The 22,638-nt window shown below is 41.1% G+C and overlaps 1 protein-coding gene across 4 annotated transcripts in view; it reads right to left on the reverse strand.

The window, feature by feature from the left end:
- The window catches only part of SLC9A8 (solute carrier family 9 member A8), a 52,529-nt gene that overhangs the window by 24,495 nt on the left and 5,396 nt on the right, over positions 1-22,638 (reverse strand). For 3 of the 4 annotated variants that reach the window (XM_073309455.1, XM_073309457.1, XM_073309456.1), the window contains exons 4-7: positions 10,058-10,116; positions 3,016-3,099; positions 751-852; positions 2-36 (exon numbers count right to left, since the gene is read on the reverse strand). In XM_073309455.1, coding sequence (XP_073165556.1) covers positions 2-36; positions 751-852; positions 3,016-3,099; positions 10,058-10,116 — 280 coding nt within the window. Of the gene's footprint in view, position 1; positions 37-750; positions 853-3,015; positions 3,100-10,057; positions 10,117-13,825; positions 13,943-22,638 lie in introns of those variants that run through there. The other variant, XM_073309458.1, reaches the window with a different exon arrangement.

Here is a 22,638-nt window from a genome sequence, read left to right on the forward strand (position 1 = left end):
CCTGTCTGTCATGTTCAGTTTATAAATTACCTCGGCCTAAAAGGACAGGCAAAAAAAAAGTTACAATCAGCTGTGTAAAGATTTCATTTTATTATTTTTACTATGTATACATTTAGTATAATTTCATAAGAAGGTTTGTTTCAAACTTCACTTTAATCCTGATGTACATGTGTACATCATACACCAAAATTATGATGAAAAATGTCATAATAAATTAATAATTAATATCTAAGAAGTGTTTTACAGACTGTAAATTCTAACTAGAACTCACAGGACATCAGTGAGGTAGGAAATTATTGTTAGCCCCATTGTGGAGATGAGGAAATAAGAGATAGGAGAAAGATTAAATGAATTTGCCCAAGCTATACAGTGAGTCAGTGACAGAGCTAAGATTAGAACTCAGAGGTGCCTTACTCCTGGTCCTATGATCACTTCTTTAGTTTAGCCCACACTGCATTTCTGAAAAAGCAATTAATTCTGATTCTACTGTTTAATGCACTTTTCCACCTTGATTCACCTTTTGCACACCTCAGTTGCCTGACTTCAGAAGCTAACTGGGAAATTACATAAACTGACAGATGTTCCCCCGCTTTTTGTAATGTAATGTGTGGGATACATGGTAATGTAAAGCTTATAAACAGTTTCTGTTTTATATAATCTTTTCCATTGACTATTGACCCTTCTTTGAAAGAATGGGCTTTCGAAGGACCATCCCATTAGATGCAGGAGTTTCAAAAAGATTTTTCTTACCTGACCCAGAAAATAAATTCCTCCACCTACAATGAAAGCTGAAATTGCTGTGCCAAACACAGAAAACAGAATGATGGAACCTATGTTCTGAAAGAAGTTACCCTGAAAACACAAAAGCAAGACACAATGAGGTACTGAAAATGAACTGTAAAACTAAAAAACCCCAAAACAACCTAATAAGGTAAAAGTATATATTTGTCTTCCAATTGCTGGGTTATCTGTGCTCAGCATTTGGTTGGACTGGGCTCAATGTACCAATATTCCAGGAGTTCTCAAACTGGGGGTTGGGACCCCTCCAGGGGTTGCGAGGTTATTACATGCAGGGTCGCGAGCTGCCAGCCTCCACCCCAAACCCCATTTCGCCTACAGTATTTATAATGGTGTTAAATATATAAAGAAGTGTTTTTAATTTATAAGGGGGGTTGCACTCAGAGACTTGCTATGTGAAAGGGGTCACCAGTGCACAAGTTTGAGAACCACTGCCACATTCCCATATCTATACTAAGCAGGCAGAGGAAAGACGTTTACAAGACTTGCTTTGACAGTGTGCATACACTTTCAAAGCACAGCTGGGAGGCCTAAGTTTATTTCTATCAGTCTTGACCTTTACGAACAGTGTTTCACCCTTAACTCAGAATCTCCTTGCTTGTTTTGTTATTTTGTTCTGCATCCTTCAAATTAAATACATATTCTCCTACTATAAATCTGGAAATCCTTTATGTGCAATACTTTTTTAAACTAATACATTTTGATGTTTGTACTTTACAAGTATGATTACAGTGAAATTCTATTTCATTGCAAATATGTACTTTACTCCTAATAATTAAAATAGATTACACTAATCTCTTTCCTGGTCTTCTTTACGCAGGATCTAATTCTCATTTAGCTCAGTATGGTTATTAAGATTCTCCACACAGTGATACTAGAAGCCCTGGCTGATATTAATCATGGGATTAAAAGTTCACTCCGATTTAAGCTGTTATTAAAGAGCTGAGCAGCGAAAAGTACCTTCCAATATGCTGTAACAAGAAAACCCATCTGTTTTTTTAATAACACGAAGAATATATTTTAATACATTTACTTCCTATTTGGGGCCAACAGCTTTGATTTTAAACTCTTTGGGGCAAGGAATGTGTCTTCCAGCTTGTCCCTAAAATACAGCAGGGCATCCTTGACTTCAGCCAAGTCCAAAGCAAAGGCTTAAAGCGTGGACACTACAGCCAAGCTCTAAAAGGGAAGAGAAAACTGTCTAAGGCTATGTCTACACTGCACAGCTTTTAGCCACACAGCTGTGTCACTACAGCCATGCGGCTAAAAGTCGTGCAGTGTAGCTGCTGCTTGCTGGCTCTCCTGCTGACAATGCGCTGTTCACACTGGCACTTGTCGCAGCAAAACTTTTGTCTTTCAGAGGGTGCAGGGGGATTAACACCTCTGAAAGACAAAAGTTTTGTCGTTCAATTGCCAGTGTAGACATAGCCTAAGTTTCTTCTTAGATCCTTCTTCCTTGATTTGTCTGCATCAGATAAGAAACTTTTTGGAGACTGGAACATGACTCCTTATGTTTTATAGTACTTAGTACATTGCCAATTCTCATTTAATATTAACAGAAACTACATGCCATAGATTCTGGGTCCAAGAGGCCAAGTTCCACTCTCAATTCCATGAGTTTCAGAGTAGCAGCCGTGTTAGTCTGTATTCGCAAAAAGAAAAGGAGTACTTGTGGCACCTTAGAGACTAACCAATTTATCTGAGCATAAGCTTTCGTGAGCTACAGCTCACTTCATCGGATGCATACTGTGGAAAGTATAGAAGATCTTTTTATACACACAAAGCATGAAAAAATGGGTGTTTACAATGCGTATGATAATCAAGTTGGGCCATTTCCAACTTGATTATCATACATATTGTAAGGAGAGTGATCACTTTAGATAAGCTATTACCAGCAGGAGAGTGGGGCGGGGGGAGAGAAAACCTTTTATAGTGGTAAACACCCATTTTTTCATGCTTTGTGTGTATAAAAAGATCTTCTATACTTTCCACAGTATGCATCCGATGAAGTGAGTTGTAGCTCATGAAAGCTTATACTCAAATAAATTGGTTAGTCTCTAAGGTGCCACAAGTACTCCTTTTCTTTTTGCGAATTCCATGAGTGTAAGTATGGTGGAATTCGGTGCAATTATTCCTGAGTTGCATCACAGTAACTGAGGCAGAATTTGGTCCAAAGGAGAGATCAAGTTGTAAAATGATTATCTGGCAGTATCTCACCTTGTGTAATGAATATCCAGATTCAAATATAATAGGAGGAAGCAAGAGAAGAAAAAACATATTTGGACGAAACATTTCTTCCTCCTAAAAACAAAAAATGTAAAGGGATTTCAAGGACTGCACAATAACTGAAATAATACCATATATAAAAAGCAAATCTAGTCCCTTCAAGTTTCTACATAAATGGGAACATTTTTAAGAAGTAAAAATACTTGGAAATACAAATTATATTTAACCTGTCTCATTTCCCACCACTAAATAAAAGAGGATTACAGGATGGTAAACAACTTTAGGATTACCTTTTAAATTACTTTTTTACCTGATGATTGAGACAGGATGTGTTATTTACCATGAACCACTGTTCCCAAATATGCTGTATGAAAAACAGACTGCTTGCAAAAAAGAAAAATGTTTCTATATTACAAAAGTATTACCATTTTTATTGCAGTCTTTCAAAGCCTGAAAGAAAATTGGTGGAAAATACTAAAAGGATACACTTTTCACCTTTAGGTCACTGATCTGAATCTAGTCCAGGACAATAATTGCCAAATACTGTTGCCATTAGATAGCTGATCAGGGGACCATGTGAAATCAGTTCATTGTCTCAGTACAGTTCCTGGTGGCAGATGTGCATTTAATAATACTTTGCATTACTAAACTGAAGACCTCATAGTGCTTTACGCAAGGTGGGTAAACTTTATTATCCCTTTCTTTACAGACAGACAAAGAGGTCAAGGTCACATAGGACCTGATCCAAGTCCACTGCAGTCAATGAAAAGACTCATTTTATTTCCATGAGCTTTAAATCAGGCTCACAGGATGCCAATGAAAAAAATTAAAGGGCTCGATTCTCATTTGCAAATGTAATTTATGTCCAGGTTAATGCCCTTTTACACTGTCACAGTGATGTAAATGAGCCTTAGGCTATTTCTACACTGCATGCTAGGGGTGTGATTCCCCTGCTCATGTATACATGCTATCATTGCGCTAAACAGCAGTGTATCCACAGTAGCATTGGTAGCAGTAGCTAGCATAGGCGTGGCTGAGACACGCCAAGTACATATTCATCACAGGTAAGTACGTAGCACAGCTCAACAATGCCTCCACTGCCGCTACCAGTGCAACTGCAGCGCCACAGCTATTCACACTCACACTAGCTTGATGAGCACTAACACGAGTACGTGTACACGAGCAAGACAATCAGATCCCTAGCTTGCTGTGCAGACATAGCTTTAACGTAAATGAGAATCAGGCTCTTAAGTCTCCTGACTCCTTTTCCTCTACTCTAAGCACTTGGGCCTCACTGCGTTGCAAAAAGCCACCCTCAGAAATGGCTCTCTTTTTTTGCTGGCACTCTGAGCAAAGAAGCTGAATCACTCATGCACAATCTTTGGCCCAGTGTGGTTCTCTTTACATCCCCTGGTTCCCTCAAGATTTCAGGGGCACTGACTAAGAAGCCTGCTGCCTTGGTAAACAGCAACAAGGATTCTTTAAACTCAGGTTGAAAAATATTAAGTCCTGACACTGTAACTCCTACACTGTATCCATGCAAGGAAAGACTGCAACTTTGTTCATAGTATCACTTATCTATTCAAAACCTAATTCACATTTGAACATGTAATGAATTTACCTTCTTAACACAGAGGATTTATGTGGACTCATCAGCATACGGAACTCATCTCTTACACTGAAGTTTATTTCATGGAAATATCACTTATTAGATTTTTCCTTTATATGCAATTCAATTTAGTAAGATGTCTAATAATACCTGGTTTTCACTGTGATTCAATAACTGTACACTAGGCTACCCACTAAACACATTCTTTCTTTAGTGTTACAATTTTTTAAAGCTAGGTAAAAGTGAGACCATAGGAAAAGAAGATGAAGAATTTAAGCACAGGACAGGCAAGTGATTATGGTGTCTGTTTTAGCCACCAAGAATCATATGGAAGTACATATAAGCTTCGCTGATCTCTAACTCAGACTTGGCTGCAAAAAATCTAAGTTGTAAAATTCTTAGGGCAAGAACATGCCTCCTTATGTCTGTACTGAACGCAGTCCAAGCTCAATAAATAATAAAAGTTGCCAGATTCAGTGCTGTCCAAAACCTTGTTTGCTTCCTAGCCAGCGTCACCTTGACCTGCACCTCAACATGCTGCTGTTCCACACCGGAAATATTACTTTTAATGGACTGTTACAACCTTTGAAACAAGTTAAGAACATAAGAATGGCTATAGTGGGTCTGAAGTCCATCTAGCACAGTGTCCTGTCTTCCAACTGTGGCCAATGCCAGATGCTTCAGAGGGCAATCAACGAGTGAGTCATCTTGACCTGACCATCTTGGCTAATAACCATTTATGGACGTAACGTCCATGAACTTATCTAATTCTTTTTTGCACCCATTATATTTTTGGCCTTCACAACATCCCCTGGTTCCACAGGTTGACTGTGCTTTGTGTGTAGAACTACTTCCCTTTGTTTGTTTTAAACACAGTGCCTATTAATGTCATTGGGTGACCCCTGGTTCTTGTGTGAAGTAGTAACATTTCTTTATTCACTTTTCTCCACACCATTCATGATTTTATAGACCTTTATCGTATCTCCCCGTAGTCATCTCTTTTGCAAACTGAATAGTCCCTGTATTTTAATCTCTCTTCATATGGAAACTGTTCCATACCCCTAATAATTTTTGTTGACCTTTTCTGTACTTTTTTCCATTTCTAATATATCTTTTTTAAGGTGGGGCAACCAGAACTGTATGCAGTATTCAAGGTGTGGGCATAGAACTATGACATTATGATATTTTCTGTCTTATTATCTATCCCTTTCCTAATGGTTCCTAATATTGTTAGCTTTTTTGATGCAGCTGCACACTGAACAGATATTTTCAGGGACCTATACACAATGACTCCAAGATCTCTTTCTTAAGTGGTAACAGCTAATTTAGACTCCATCATTTTGTATGTATTGTTGGGATGATGTTTGCCAATGTGCATTACTTTGCATTTACCTGTCATTTTGTTGCCCAGTAACCCAGTTTTGTGAGACTTTGTAACTCTTCGCAGTCTGCTTTGGACTTAACTATCTTGAGTAATTTTGCATTATCTGTAAACTTTGACACCTCAGTTTACCCCTTTTTTCCAGATCACTTATGAATATGTGGATCCCTGGGGGACACCATTATTTATCTCTCTCCATTCTGAAAACTGACCAATTATTCCTATCCTTTGTTTCCTGCCTTTTAACCAGTTACTGATCCATGAGAGGACCTTCCTTCTTATCCCATGATTGCTTAAGAGTCTTTGGTGAGGCACCTTGTCAAAGGCTTTCTGAAAGTCCACATACACTATAACCACTGGATCACCCTTGTTCATGTTTGTTGACACCCTCAAAGAATTCTAATAGAGTGGTGAGGCATGATTTCCATTTACAAAAGGAGTGTTGACTCTTCCACAACAAATTGTGTTCATCTGTGTGTCTGATAATTCTGTTCTTCACCACAGTTTCAACCAATTGGCCCAGTGCTGAGGTAAGGCTTACCAACCGGTAATTGCCCAGGTCACCTCTGGAGACTTTTTGAAAAATTGGAGTCACATTAACTATCCTCTAGTCATCTGGTATGGAAGCTGTTTTAAGTGATAGGTTATATATCAGCTAGTAGTTCTGAAATTTCATATTTGAGTTCCTTCAGAACTCTTGGGTGAATACCATCTGGTCCTGGTGCCTTATTACTGTTTAATTTATCAATTTGTTCCAAAACCTGCTCTATTGACACCTCAGTCTGAGACAGTTCCTTAGATTTACCACCTAAAAGAATGGCTCAGGGTTGTGGGAATTTCCCTTACATCCTCTGCAGTGAAGACTGATCCACAGAATTTCTTTAGCTTCTCCACAATGGCCTTGTCTTCCTTGAGTGCTCCTTTAGCACTTCAATTGTCCAGTGGTCCCACTGATTGTTTGGCAGGCTTCCTCCTTCTGATGTATTTAAAAAACATTGCTGTTTGTTTTTGTGTCTTTTAATTTTGCATTTCAAATTCTTTTTTGGTCTGCATAATTATACTTTTGCACTTGACTTCCCAAAGTTTATGCTCCCTGGTATTTTCCTCAGTAGGATTTGAATTTCCATTTTTAAAGGATGCCTTTTTGCCTCTAACCACCTCTTTTAGTCTGTTTTGTCATGGTGGAATTTTTTGGTCCTCTTATTATTTTTTTAAATTGGAGGTATACATTTAATTTGAGCCTTTATTATGGTGTTTTTTAAAAGTTTCCATGCCGTTTGCAGACATTTCACCCTTGCGACTGTTCCTTCTAGTTTCCATTTACCTAGCTTCCTCATTTGTGTGTAGTTCCCATTTTTGACGTTAAATGCTACTGGAGTGGGCTTCTCTGGTATTTTCCTCCTTACAAGGATGTTTAATTTAATTGCATTACGGTTACCATTACCGAGTGATTCAGCTACAGTCATCTCTTGGACCAGATCCTGTACTCCACGTAGGACCAAATCAAGAATTGCCACTCCCCTTGTGGGTTCCAGGACTAGCTGCTCCAAGAAGCACTCTAGAAATTTTATCTCTGCATCCTGTGCTGAGATTACATGACCCAGTCAATACAGGGATAGTTAAGATTCCCTGTTATTACTGAGTTTGCAATTTTTATAGCCTTTCTGATCTCCCTGAGTACTTCACATTCACCATCACCATCCTGGTCAGGTGGTCAGTAGCATATTTCTTCTGCTATACTCTTATAATTCAAGCCTGGAACTTCTATCCATAGAGATTCTATGGTACAGTTTGAGTCCTTTAAGATTTTGACTATATTTGACTCCATGCTTTCTTTCAACATATAGTGCCGTTCCCCCAATAGCATGATCTACTCTGTCATTTCCTATGTATTTTGTACCCCGATGTTACCATGCCCCATTGATTATCATCATTCTACCAAGTTTCTCTGATGCCTATTATATCAATATCCTTCTTTAATACCAGGCACTTGAGTTCATGATATCTTATTATTGAGACTTCAAGCATCTGTAAGCAAGCACTTATAAAATTTGTCAATATTTACTTGTCTGCCTTCATGTGATGTAACTGAATGGGATTCTTGCGCATCTGACTGTTTCTATTCAGTTCCTACCTGTACTTTATCAACTTCTATCCTCTCCTACTTACTAGGATATAGAGGTAACAGATCTTCCCCTAAGGGATGTCTCTGTCTGAACCAGGTGCTCTTCTGTACCTGACAGCTTTCCCAAGCCCTTAGTTTAAAACTCCACTATGACCTTTTTAATTTTACATGCCAACAATCTGGTTCTGTTTTGGTTTAGGTGTAGCCCATCCTTCCTACATAGGCTCCTCCTTTTCCAAAAAGTTCCCCAGTTCCTAATAAATCTAAACCCCTTCTCCCTACACCTCCAGCTCATCCATGCATTGAGACCCTGCAATTCAGCCTGTCCAACAGGCCCTGCATGTGGAACTGGAAGTATTTCAGAGAATGATACCATGGAACTCCTGGACTTTAATCCCTTACCTAGCAGCCTAAATTTGGCCTCTAGGACCTCTCTCCTACCTTTGTTTATGTAACTCCTACCTACATGTACCATGACCACCAGCTCTTCCCCACACTGCACATAAAGTCTGTCTAGATGTCTTAAGAGATCTGCAGGAGATTTGCACCCAGGCAGGCAATTCACCGTGCAGTTCTCCCAGTGATCATAAACTCAACCATCTATATTTCTAATGACCAAATCCCCCATTACTATTACCTGTCTCTTCCTAATAACTAGAGTTTCCTCTCCTGGAGGAGCATCCTCAGTGTGAGAGGCTACCATGATGTCACCTGGAATGAGGGTCCTAACTCTGGGATCGTTTCCCTCCGCTCCAGTTTGATGTTCTCCCACCCCAACACTTTCATCCTCCTCAACAGCACAGAGGCTGTTAAGGAGGACAAACATTTAAAGATTAAATTATCTTACAATAAACCAGCAGTAAAACATCAAATAATCAAGAGCGAAATGCTTTCTTGATGCAGGTTAGCCTGCGGGGGATAAAATCCTCCTATAACTGTAGGATTCACCTCATGAAGTCACTGCTCTACCATTCTCCCCTCATGGGGAGGGCTTTACAGTTATGCAGAGGCACAGACTAGAAACCTTATGGAGGCTGTGGGTCCTGGGACATCTGCACAGAGCCAGCCCCTCTGCACAGCTACTTCACCTCTGTCAAGACTCATGTGCATGCCCTGCTTTGCCCTGTGACCTTTCCAACGTGCCTCCCAGGGTATGGAAAATGCTGCTGCTCCAAGCACCTATGGCTTTTGTAGCATTTATCAGCAAACAATTCTAGGGGTTCCCAAGAAACATGCAGTGCAAAATGCAAGTGTTTTAAGGAAGGGTTTTATTTGTTACTCATTGGTGGTAAACACAGTCAATTGCTAAATTTTCAAAACATAAAGCCCATTTTAAACATATAAAATCAGTAAATGCAGCTTCTTTTGATTTGTAGCAAAATAGTTTTGATGAAGGGCTTCTGCTCTTCTCTGCCAAGGCTGGCTCAACAGTCACAGGCAAAACATTTGCATTTGTATGAGTGTAGGAATGGTATTTTATAAGAAGAGCCCCTACGCTCCTGACCAATCACAGTGACAGTACCAAGCACATTGATTCAACCAAGAGGGGAGTTAACAAAAAACAAAGGAACTTTGTTCCTTACTTAAATTGTTCCAATCCTGCAAGATACTGAGCACCTTCTATTACCATTTAATTCAATGGGAATAGAAGAGGCAAGACACCATGGAGAAGGTACCTACTATCCAGCAGGATCAGGCCCTTAACAGAGAAACACAAGTATCTGGTCGTGGTTATTCAAAAACAACTATGGTATGCAGCAAAAAAACCTGATCACCACCCAAAAACACACACACACAAAACAAAAAAACCCATCCTTTGGAACTAAGCCTAAAATAATTAATATTGCAAACAATAATCAACACTTAAAAAATCCCAGAGAATGGGACTACAATTAAAAATGAATTGCTTCAAATATACCTTCCAGTTAGCCAGTTTTTGAGACTCTATAATTTTTATAAATGCTCCCATGAGGATACCTGGAGGGGGAGAGAGAGAGAGAGATACAACATTCTTAATTCACTAATCATGAAACACATAACTCTTCAGGTTACTGTCATTGACTCTCCATCGAGAGGATCTTAAATTGTTATTTGCAACTCCATTGACCTATTTTCTGCATACCAAACAACATTATTAAAAGCAAAAGCCAAGGCAAGATATAAATAAAGCAACACATTTTTCCATTCCTAGAACAGCATATTAGAGAACTGTTTTTGTCTTACTAATGTTTCTGTAATACATTTCAAAATAAAACATGCTCCTACTGCATACAAAATTACCAGATAGGATATTTAAATGCTGTACACAGGTTTTTAGGGAGTTCTGTTCACAACTAATAAGGAAAATAGATTTTGGAGAACACTTTTGTAACTTTGAAATTTTTTTGTTTGTTTGTTTTTCATTTCTTTCATCATTAACTGTGAACAGCAGGTTTACTTACTCAAAAAGGCTCTTCAACCTGTATGCAAATGAGAAACCCTACTTCTCTTCCTACTGAGTCAATTATTCAAATAGGGACTGATGGTGAAATCCAACCTTGTGTCAGCACTAGGTCTGCACAACACTTAAGGCCATTTAAACCATCAGAGTGGAAAATGAGAGTGCACAGACCCTCTGCACAGAGATGAATTTCACCCTGATGCGAGCAAGAAGCTATAAGCTGCCAACTAGGAACCCACTTCTGATCAGTGTGGGGAAACTGACAGAACCACTCCTCAAAAGGGTGGACATACTGTAAAAGTCACCAACAGGTATTAAATATATTGCCCATTTCAGCATGAGGTCATTTTATAGAATAATTACTAACCTAACCAAATATGTTAAAGGCTGAATTGCTAAAGCTCATGATGCTCTCCCACCTAATGCATCTCCAGAGAGATCTGAATGAAGACTTCAGACTAGAAGAACAATTTTTAGTGTGAATCGGAGGCATAATTTGCAGCATGCCCCAAATGGACTACAGAAAGGGATGAGGCGTCTTCTTGTTACTCAGACTCTGTTTTTGTGTTTTTCTGTTTGTTTACAGAGTGTGGGTGTAATATTAAATGATAGCAGTTGGGAAAGGTGAAATACACTGCATGAAAAGTACAAGATGACTAAATAACTAAGAAGTTTTAAAGTATGTTTTCAAGGAAACTGATGTAATTTTTACTCTGTCACACTGTAGTTATCAAAAGAATTTCACAATAGCATCACATGGACCACTCCTGATAGATGCATCATACACATGATGTTCCATGAGGACTAAGCCTTCTTTCATACAAATATATTTCAAGGGGCTTGTCCAAGCAGATACAAATAATTGCTCAGTGAGATGGTTTGAAAGGAGACCAAGAACCAAATGTTAATACAGGAACATCAAAGATCTGCTGTTCTTTGATGCAGGATGGAATCAGACACGGTAATTCACAGAATCATAGAATATCAGGGTTGGAAGGGACCTCAGGAAGTCATCTAGTCCAACCCCCTGCTCAAAGCAGGACCGATCCCCAATTAAATCATCCCAGCCAGGGCTTTGTCAAGCCTGACCTTAAAAACTTCTAAGGAAGAAGATTCCACCACCTCCCTAGGTAACGCATTCCATTGTTTCACCACCTTCCTAGTGAAAAAGTTTTTCCTCATATCCAACCTAAATCTCCCCCACTGCAACTTGAGACCATTACTCCTTGTTCCGTCATCTGCTACCACTGAGAACAGTCTAGAGCCATCCTCTTTGGAACCCCCTTTCAGGTAGTTGAAAGCAGCTATCAAATCCCGTCTCATTCTTCTCTTCTGTAGACTAAACATCCCCAGTTCCCTCAGCCTCTCCTCATAAGTTATGTGTTCCAGTCCCCTAATCATTTTTGTTGCCCTCCACTGGACTCTTTTCCAATTTTTCCACATCCTTCTTGTAGTGTGGGACCCAAAACTGGACACAGTACTTCAGATGAGGCCTCACCAGTGTCGAATAGAGGGGAACGATCACGTCCCTCGATCTGCTGGCAATGCCCTGATTTATACAGCCCAAAATGCCATTGGCCTTCTTGGCAACAAGGGCACATTGTTGACTCATATCCAGCTTCTCGTCCACTGTAACCCCTAGGTCCTTTTCTGCAGAACTGCTGCCTAGCCATTCGGTCCCTAGTCTGTAGTGGTGCATGGGATTCTTCTATCCTAAGTGCAGGACTCTGCACTTGTCCTTTTTGAACCTCATCAGATTTCTTTTGGCCCAAACCTCCAATTTGTCTAGGTCCCGCTGTATCCTATCCCTATCCTCCAGCGTATCTACCTCTCCCCCCATTTAGTGTCATCTGCAAACTTGCTGAGAGTGCAATCCACGCCATCCTCCAGATCATTTATGAAGATATTGAACAAAACCGGCCCCAGGACCAACCCTAGGGGCACTCCACTTGATACCGGCTGCCAACTAGACATGGAGCCATTGATCCCTACCTGTTGAGTCTGACAATCTAGCTAGCTTTCTATCCACCTTATAGTCCATTCATCCAGCCCATACTTCTTTAACTCGCTGGCAAGAATACTGTGGGAGACAGTGCCAAAAGCTTTGCTAAAGTCAAGGAACAACACGTCCACTGCTTTCCCTTCATCCACAGAGCCAGTTATCTCGTCATAGAAGGCAGTTAGATTAGTCAGGCATGACTTGCCCTTGGTGAATCCATGCTGACTGTTCCTGATCACTTTCCTCTCCTCTAAGTGCTTCAGAACTGATTCCTTGAGGACCTGCTCCATGATTTTTCCAGGGACTGAGGTGAGGCTGACTGGCCTGTAGTTCCCAGGATCCTCCTTCTTCCCTTTTTTAAAGATGGGCACTACATTAGCCGTTTTCCAGTCGTCCCATTACCAATATGTAATTACCATTCATAAGTCCCATTACCAATATGTAGCCCTGCCACTCTGGGATGGGAGCTACGTTGGAAGCCAATGACTGGGACATTGATTATTATTTGCTGAGCACCAACAGTAGACTTGACTCTGTTAGAAACAGTATTGGTGACAGAATTTACAATCCAAATGAGAAAAACAGTATAATCCACATATATGAAGCAAAAATCAGCAGCTGAGACTTCAAGAAGTGTATTTTTCAAACACACTTTCTATGTTTGATAGATTTTCATTGAGGGGCCCTCCCGCCGCCCCCAGAATAAGTGTTTTAAGGGGGGTACTTCACTGACAAAAAGGAAGTGATTTAGTGAACAATTATTGGGAGGAAATTACAGGTGTGGAGCAGAAGCAATCACAAAAGCATGAAGAGACGAATGGAAGGTGGATACAAATGAGACACTCAAGAGGGAGAAGCAGTGGAAACTTGAAGAGGAAGAGGAAATGATTGTATAGATATGGCTAGGGGAAGGACTCTTTCTCCCTCTGCTGCTCTGTAACTACTTTAGATATTGTAATATATAATTTTGTAGTAACATTATTAATACCGGGAAGTGGATAACATTTATCATCAAACACTGAGGGCAAATATATGACTACATGGCACCTTCAAATTGCTCCAGACAAGAGAGTTGAGCTATAGCCTGGGTTTACACCCTAATCTGTCATTGACTGAGGTGTGGCTAACAATCTAGGTCAATTCAATCTGCTCTCCACCACACCACCACTACACAGTTAGGTACACATGAGTAATGGACCAAAGGAGCACTGCAGAAGGGGAACAGGCAACCCAACATATGTCCAAACCTTCAAGGTGCTTGCTGGGCATCCTTTATTCTTACTGATGTCAAGAGGGGTTGAGGGTGCTCAGCAGCCAACAGAAGTTGTTCAGAACCTCATATGAATTGAGGCCCTCTATCGATTTTAGCTTTATACATCCACAGGTATTGAGTTGTGTGTTCAGGATGCATGAATAGGTTTGCCCCATCTGGGAGAACTTCTTTTTCTGGGAAGGTGGAAGAGGTAAATCACAAGCTGCACCACACAATAGTTGCATGGACACTGGAAGGCCTTTCACCAGGCCTTTTGTTCCCTCTTAAAAAAATATTATGGTCCCTGTTCTGATCAGGACACCAGAAAAATCACTGTCTGTTGTACCAGTTCCTGAAATTTGTTCAGAGAACTTTCCACTTTAGCTTTGTTTGACTATGGGAAACGGTAGCAACTTAGCTTATTACTTGAAACCTCTGCAGTCAACATTTCTCCTGCATCTATTTTAATGACTGCCTTCATTCCCTGTTTATTTCTTACTCCTGACACTTCTGGGTAGCGATTTGTCAAAGAATGCAATCTGTTACATTCTAATCTAACACTTCAACTACCTCTCAAAGCTGTAGTCACACTAGCAATCATGATATAACATCTGCATGTTTGCTAATAATCTTTTTATAATGCTTGCGTAGATTTCTTTGGTGGCTTATTCTCAAAGAATAGATACATCATCTCTAGCTTTAGAACATAAGGACAGCCATACTGTGTCAGACCAAAAGTCCATCTAGCCCGGTATCCTGTCTTCTGACAGTGGCCAATGCCAGGTGCTTCAGAGGGAATGAACAGAACAGGTAATCATCAAGTGATCTATTCCCTGTTGCCCATTCCCAGCATCTGGCAAACAGAGGCTAGGGACACCATCCCTGCCCATCCTGGCTAATAGCCATTGATGAACCTGTCCTCCATGAATTTATCTAGCTCCTTTCCGAACCCTGTTATAGTCTTGGCCTTCACAACATCCTCTGGCAAACAGTTCCACAGCTTGACTGTGTGTTGTGTGAAGAAATACTTCCTTTTATTTGTTTTATATGTAACCACATTAAAATGGTGGATTCTTTATCAACATAATAAACTACACTCTTTAGTCTTCTGCAGTGTTGCAAAGTTCATTTATTACATGACTTTATTACTAACTGCTTTTAGGAATTCATCAAGTAGTTAAGACAATGTGATAAAAACAGTTGTATAAGTGTACAGTGAATGGAGAATGCACTATCTGTATTTTGATCAGAAGTGCTTGCCTCTAAATCAGTTTTGCAAAACTGTCATGAAAATTTACCAGTTTATGCACAAATTATTTATTATTAATCACATTTACTATAGTAATGCCTAAAGATGAAGGTACTGAGGCCCCATTGTGCCATGCACTGCACAAACATGGAGTAACAGACAGTCCCTACTTGGAGAGCTACAATCTAAATAAATCAAAATCTGTCCATATATCTTTTCCATGATGATAAAAATATATATATTTTACCTTGCCTGGGAAAAAATAATCTCTTGCCCTGGGAAAGCAGAAGTTTGCAACTCTGCTCTAATTCTAACACTGAAGTTTGCATTTGTTTTTTTTAAACAGATATTGCAGGTAACAGATATGATCAAATGGACTTGAATTACAACAGACATCAGGATTTCTAGATTTAATTACTTCGAGGGGACGTTGTGACAGACATGGCAATTTCCTGCAAAATCATTGGGAGATCTTACTGTATTAAGTTTATGTATCACTATATATAATTCCATAGGGAAGCATGATCATACCTCCTCCAAGATTTAAAAACAGTGTAGGGTGATCAGGCAAATGCACTCAGACTGCAATGTCTCCAAAGATGTATCACCATATGGAGAGGCTCACATATACTAGCTCAAACTGGATTCTCTGGAGACCAACAGGCAGAGAAAGGACTTTTGGATAAATGGCCTGAGTTTATAAACTGACTCAGGGACTGCTTTCTGACCAAGCAAACATACAAGTTGGTCTGTCCAAGGAGGGCCCCAATCCTTTCTAGGAAGGGTTGGAAGGACTTTGGCTTACTGAGGCCACATAAGACTGATGGGTGATCTCTGGTAAGCTTTTAGCATGTGTATAGGAATTTTTATTGGTTCTTATATGTTTTCTCTGTAATGCTTTCACCTTAAGAATAAATGTGCTTGCTTATAAAGAACTGTGTGGTAACTTGTAAGTATGGGCAACAACAATTATTCATAGCCTCTGAGGAGAAAGCAAATTGCAGATGCTGGTCTCTCTAGGCAATCTGGCTTGCTGCAAATAACACAGTGTAGGCAGGGAACTGTGCAGCCTGGAAAAACCCAGTCAGGAGGGAGAGAGATGCAGGTCTCTGGCAAGGAGAAGCGATGGCTGAGGAGCTTAGAGTGGGTGTCCTTGCTGGACCACAGAGTGGGAGACACAGGGTGCAATTGCCCTGAACTGTGAGAGAGGACAGAACCAGCAGTTTGTCTCAGCTATTATAGGAGGTACCCAAAATGTGTGCAGTGTATCTTGGAGAAACTCACTTCAAGCAGAGTACCAGCACAGGGCTTATGCGCGCCACCCATGGGAGGCAGCACAAGCTATACCAAGCCCAAGCCACTTCCCGCAGCCCCCATTGGCCGAGAACGGCAAACCGCGGCCGTCTCAGTGGGAGTGGGAGCCGCCAGGGGGAGCTGCGATCGGCTGAACCTGCGGATGCGGCAGGTAAACAAACCAGCCCGGCCCGCCAGGTGCTTCCCCTGAAAAAGCGGCACCCCTTGTTTGGGAACCATTGTTTTAATGGGTACAAGCTAGTTCTAGCTACATAACATGCAAGACCCCACTATGATTACTATAAAAAAGGAGGGACAGCTGTCCATATTGAATTCATCAGTATATTAGTTTGGAGGAATGCAGAATAAAAAAAACCTCCTGTGTTGGTTTTGGATAATGGAGGTAACCCACCTTGTTTTGTAGCAGACACAAAACTGCTCTTCCTAGAGGTTAGTTTAATGGCTGCACTTTTATCAGAGCAGATTTCTTATTATGTTATTGCTCAACACTTTTGTCAAAGTGCAAACTGGAAAGTTAATGTCTCAAAGGCCAAATGTCATTCCTCTGATAACTTTATATCCAGCCCCTTGTTGAAAATAACCTTTATTGCCTCAGAAAATGAGTTACTGTTCAATGATAAACAAAGGGCCTGACTCTGATTTCCCAAGGCTGTTGCACCAGTGTAACTCCATTAACTTCTATGGAGTTACTTGGGACTTACATCTGAGTATGGGAGATCAGAATCTGGTCCAGTGACTACACTCATCCCCTCCCTTCATAAGAAAAGCGTGGCTAGAAATTGCTAAAAGCAAAAGGAACTAACAATTAAAAAGATGATCATTGGCAGAAAAGTGATTATAAAAACAATTGTTCTGCCGTGCTATTAATTCTCCCTCAGTGACGGCTACAGCACATTTGCTTATATCTAACTTCTGGCACACAGGCAGAACTGGATACTTGAAAATGTAGCTGTGCTCTTTCAGCTGCATATATCATCACCCAGTAATAAGGATTCTTTATTATGGCAATTAGCTGACAATTTTGTGAATGAAGCAGAAGCTGTACCCCCTCTACAGAGCTGACAAGAGCAAAAATGTGATTCTGTCGGTAACTAAACAGATATGACTCAAAAGATCAAGGCCGAACGCAGCCCTGATGTAAGTGGCCACAACCCCTATTTACTTCAGTGCAACTGAACCTGCTTACACCAGGTCTAGATTTGGAAAGGCAGCAGCTATGTAATAGTTTACATTCAAAACAGCATTGAATGTATTATCCTTGTGACAAAGTGGGAAATATTCTTAATGGTTTGTATGAATACTGTGTGTGTGTGTCTGTTTCCCTGATGTACTGCATATTTAATGAGGTGATGAGAGAGGGTGTTTTTTTGTTGCAGAGGATCTGCTGTGACCTCGTCTAGCAGCCAGGACCCTGGACAACAGCCTGGAGATTGGGTACCCTAGCAACTGGTGACTGGGATGCACACCCCATCTTGGAAGTCAGCCAGTTCTGGCCAGGGGGAGGACAAAGGGCTGAGGAGAGAGGACCCCGGTGACCTGATTTCAGTCAGTAGGGGGAACAAAGGATGGAAGAAAGAGGCCCAGGTGACCTGTTTGCCTGGGACCACAGACAAAGAAGGGGCTGTTGGGGAAGGTGATATAGGATGATCAGCTTGAAGGAGGAGGCTTCTGGACTGGGGACATAGAGCAGCCTGAGCCCATTGGAAATGAGACAGAGCCAGCTGGACTATACTGAGACTTGCCAGGCTCGAGGGTCCTGAGAACTTCCTGTGCTGGGTTCAGACATTAAATAAACCCTTCTGTTTTATGCTGGCTGAGAGTCACTGCAGTCTATAGATTGGGGTTGCATTGTTTCCTCTGGGTGTGGAGGCCCATAGGTCCAGAGAGTGGACTTCCTGAGGGGGCCCACGGTGAGAGACAGGGATGCTGAAGGCTCAGAGAGGTGCAGTGCTGGAAGATGGTGGAGCCCAGGGCTTAACCCCCGAGAGTGAGTGTGACCCCTAAGAAGGCTGTCACACTCATGGGGGTTCCTCCCAGGGATCATAGGGACCCGAGAGAGCATGAGGCCTGCAAGCCCATGACAATCTTATGCACTATCCAATCTGGAAACATCTTTAGATGCCTTTGCTGCGACCACCACTACCTATTACAAATCCTGAGCTGCAGTAGCAGCCTTACTTAGTTAGAGATCTTAGAAAGTTTCACTGCCGTCTCTATTCGGGTTGTGCTATGAGCAGGAGTATGGACCACAGTGGCCTAGCCACAATCCTCCACTGCTGCTGGGAATGCTCTGCAGAAGGGAGAGAGAGAGCCTCTGCTGTTCCTCCGCAGAGTTCCCCAGAAGGAGTAGTAAAACAAGGCTGACTTAGTTTCTCGTATAGTAAACTCTGCTGTTTGCGAAGCCCTTGGGGCAGAATCTTCAAATGATCCAAGAGTCAGAGTCGAAAACCAAACCGGAAGGAGCAACCAGTGAATAGCTACATTTCAGGATGGAGATTGTATCTGAGTTTACCTAAAAGAAATGCATACCCTTTCATCGGAAGTTGTGTGTGCGGTGCAGGAAAGAGGGATGGTGATATCCCCTTCTGTCCCTCCAACAGACTAACACTACACTGAAGCGCTGATATGGAAAGCACAAAGGAGATATTTTGGCAGTGTCCCTTTCTAACAATGACTTCTATTCATATATTTGCCTTAATGATAAAGTCACTCAGTTTCTGAGGGAGCATTGCACATGCTGGGCCAAATTCTACTGTCAGTAATTCTGCTACTTCAATGGACTGGAGTAAAGTAAATGAAAGCAGAATTTGGCCCTATATATATGTGCCTCTTCAAATAACACGGATACTGTAAAATATTCAGGAAATAGAGATTAGGCAAATGTACTTATTAACAAGCACTGAATATCAACAATTTAATCTCATTCCATAATTTCATAATGAAGCATTAATAAGACTCATGTTGATGCAAAAGGAAAATTGCCCTAAGAGGTCACAGTCAATGTTTGATGTATCCCTGTTTCCTGTCAGCTGCTTTTCTAACCCTATCATATATCATATTTTCTTTTGGTTTTACTGAAGTTGAAGCAAAATACCACATTCACACTAAAGTGTGTGTACATTATTGCTCTAAACTACTTCACCAAGTACTGCACTGGAAAAAGAAATAGATTTTCTAAAATATGTAAGGCATTTTACAGAACATGAAAAGATACTACCCTACCCTAAAGATCTTACAGTCTAAATTAGATAAACACAGATAATCTGCCTCTTGCTGGAATAAATCTAGATATAGCAGGAAATGTCGGGTCTTCTAGAACAGTGTCTTTCAATCTTTTTGATACCAGGGACCGGCTTGCTGCCTTCCTAAACTGTGTCAGGGAGATCTCAGAGACCGGCACCAGCCCACTGACCGGTCACAGAGAAACCCTGCCCTAGGACAGGGGTTCTCAAGCTTTTTCTTTCTGAGCCCCCCTCCCCAACATGCTATAAAAATTCCACAGTCCACCTGTGCTACAACTGTTTTTCTGCATACCCAGTAAATTAAAAGCCAGGGCCAGCATTAAGGGTCAGCAAGTAGGGCAATTATCCAGGGCCCAGCACCACAGGGGGCCCTGCGAAGCTAAGTTGCTCGGGCTTCAGCTTTTAGCCGTGGGCGGCAGTACTTGGGCTTTGGCCTTCTGCCCTGGGACCCAGCGAGTCTAATGCAGCCCTGCTCTTGGGTTTATCTTGGTGGACCCCCTGAAACCTGCTTGCACGCCCCCAAGGGGCCGTGGACCCCTCGTTGAGAACCGCTGTTCCAGAAATATATCTAGGTCAGACTCGATGATCACAGTGGTCCCTTCTGGCCTCAGAGTCTATGAACTGTTTGCTTTTCAATTTGAAACTAATCTGTGCCCAAATATGATTTTTCAGCCCACCTGATGATCACTTTAGATAAGCTATTACCAGCAGGACAGTGGGGTGGGAGGAGGTATTGTTTCATATTCTCTGTGTATATATAAAGTCTGCTGCAGTTTCCACGGTATGCATCCGATGAAGTGAGCTGTAGCTCACGAAAGCTTATGCTCAAATAAATTGGTTAGTCTCTAAGGTGCCACAAGTACTCCTTTTCTTTTTTCAGGTAAGTGTCCCTTTAAGCTAAAGAATTTCCTAATATAGATCTTGCTGTGGGCAATGTAATGTGCCATGAATCAAGTACTGTGAACTAAAAAGCAACTGCAATAAGTCTTATGCTTGGGGAGGAGAGAATCTGATTTCCTTTTCACTTAGAAACAACTTTGAATTCAGGATCCTTTTGGCACAACACCCAGAAGGTTGCAACATTCTTATTTCTGTGAAAGCCCTAACGTTTTGCAAGCACAGGAGGGCTTTGTTTTCTCCAGCACAGTAATCTGATGGGGAGAGCTTTGAGAATTTGTACGAAAACACAGTTAACCTACCAGAAAACGAAGCAGGCAGAAGTCCAGAGAAAGATGAGAACTACTTGCTCAGTATGTATGACACTACTACAGTCCTAGTTTAGTATTATAGCTAAGCATCGTTTCCTTTGTGGTGTATTTTTAGACTGACAGCGTGAGTGCCACTAGTGACTGAAGTAAAAATATCACCACAGCACACAAATTACGGTAAGCAGGTACAGAGACAGCTGAAAAGCTGCTGCCTGAGGTTACTTACACCAGTAAAAGACTCTATTTCAGTGATAGGGACCTCTAGACAATATAATATCTACTTGAGTCCTGATTCTCTTCTCATTTACAGATTTGTAAATCAGGAGTAACTGCACAGAAATCAATAGTTATACCAATGTACAACCACTGAGAGAGCAGAATCAGGCTCGTGAACTTTTCAGACTTACTAAGAAGTGGCTAAGAGCTTGATGTGAATTAAGGGTGGCATTCTCTTGCCTCAAGTCATAGAAAGAGCCCATGTATACAATAGGGACAGTTCAGTATCAAGTAATTCAGGCAAGTTTTCAGGCTACTAGTTAAATTTATATTCTCAGAGTAGGTTAAATCACATGTATCACACATAAAGTTCTTCTGCAATTAAAATAAACTGACCTCCTAAATGGAGATGATAAGATTCGTGGTAGCAGGTGCCACCATTGTATCTTACCCCAGGCTAATGAGGATGCATGAGTGAGAGGAAGTTGGTAAAGTATTCCCCTCCTCCTAGATGCATCCCAGTTTTGCATAGAATTACACCTCACTCAGGTCTACCTTTGAAGTCAATGGGACTTAAGCACATCCTTAAGTGCTCTCCTGAATCAGGGTCTCAAAATCTAGAGGCAGTACAATAAAGCACTCTGTAAGGAAATATGGCATACTAGCAACATCCTGCCATTTCACCTTACTGGCCAGTTTATCTTTTTAATCTTGGCTTGTTCACTGAGCCTTGAGATGTCCTCCCCTCTTCCGATTTTAACTTCTGAAAGGCAGAGTAGCAATCTTCATGTTTCCAATCCGCTGACTCTGATAAGTCAGCTAGGAATAATAAAAAAGGAAAACGGAACCATCACCCAGCACTAGTGTTAAAATTACAGAATCCCAGGGCCACATTTCAGAAGCACTCATTGTCCAGCAGTTCCGTTTGAGCTCTGAGGGCAGGGCTCAGCACTTCTGAAAATCTGACCTTAAGATTCTATAATGTTAGCACTAGCACTGGGTAATGATTCCTTTTTCTTTTTGATTACTGGCTGATTTATCACACTCATCAGCTGATGAAGAACGATGGGAGCTGCTGGGTGCTGAGCACTTTTGAAAATCAAGTCATTTCATTTAGATGCCTAAATGGAAACAGGGGTCTTTTGAAAATCTGGCCCTTAGATGTTAGAAATGACAAAGCACTATTAGAGAGACAAGGTGGGTGAGCTAATATTTTTAATTGGACCAACTTCTGTTGGTGAAAGAGACAAGTTTTGAGCTACACAGAGCTCCTCTTCAGGATGAGCTCACCCATCTGGTATCGCTAATATCCTGGGTCCAACACAGCTACAACACTGCAAAGCACTATTAGGTCATTCTGTCCATCCCCCAACTGGCATAGGATTGTTCCCTGAAGTAACACATTTTGCTTTGTCCAGTCTAGTTTTCAAATCATTCCAAAGATGGGGCTTCCACTTCCTCCTACAGGAAACTATTCCAAAGTAATGGATCTCACTATCAGAAAGATTCTCATGATATTTAGCACTCCAGTTTCCTTTTATTAGTTTAATGCTAGTTATACCCTCTTTACCATGTGAGA

The sequence above is a fragment of the Lepidochelys kempii genome, chromosome 13 (assembly GCF_965140265.1).
Source record: "Lepidochelys kempii isolate rLepKem1 chromosome 13, rLepKem1.hap2, whole genome shotgun sequence".
Lineage (NCBI taxonomy): Eukaryota > Metazoa > Chordata > Testudines > Cheloniidae > Lepidochelys > Lepidochelys kempii.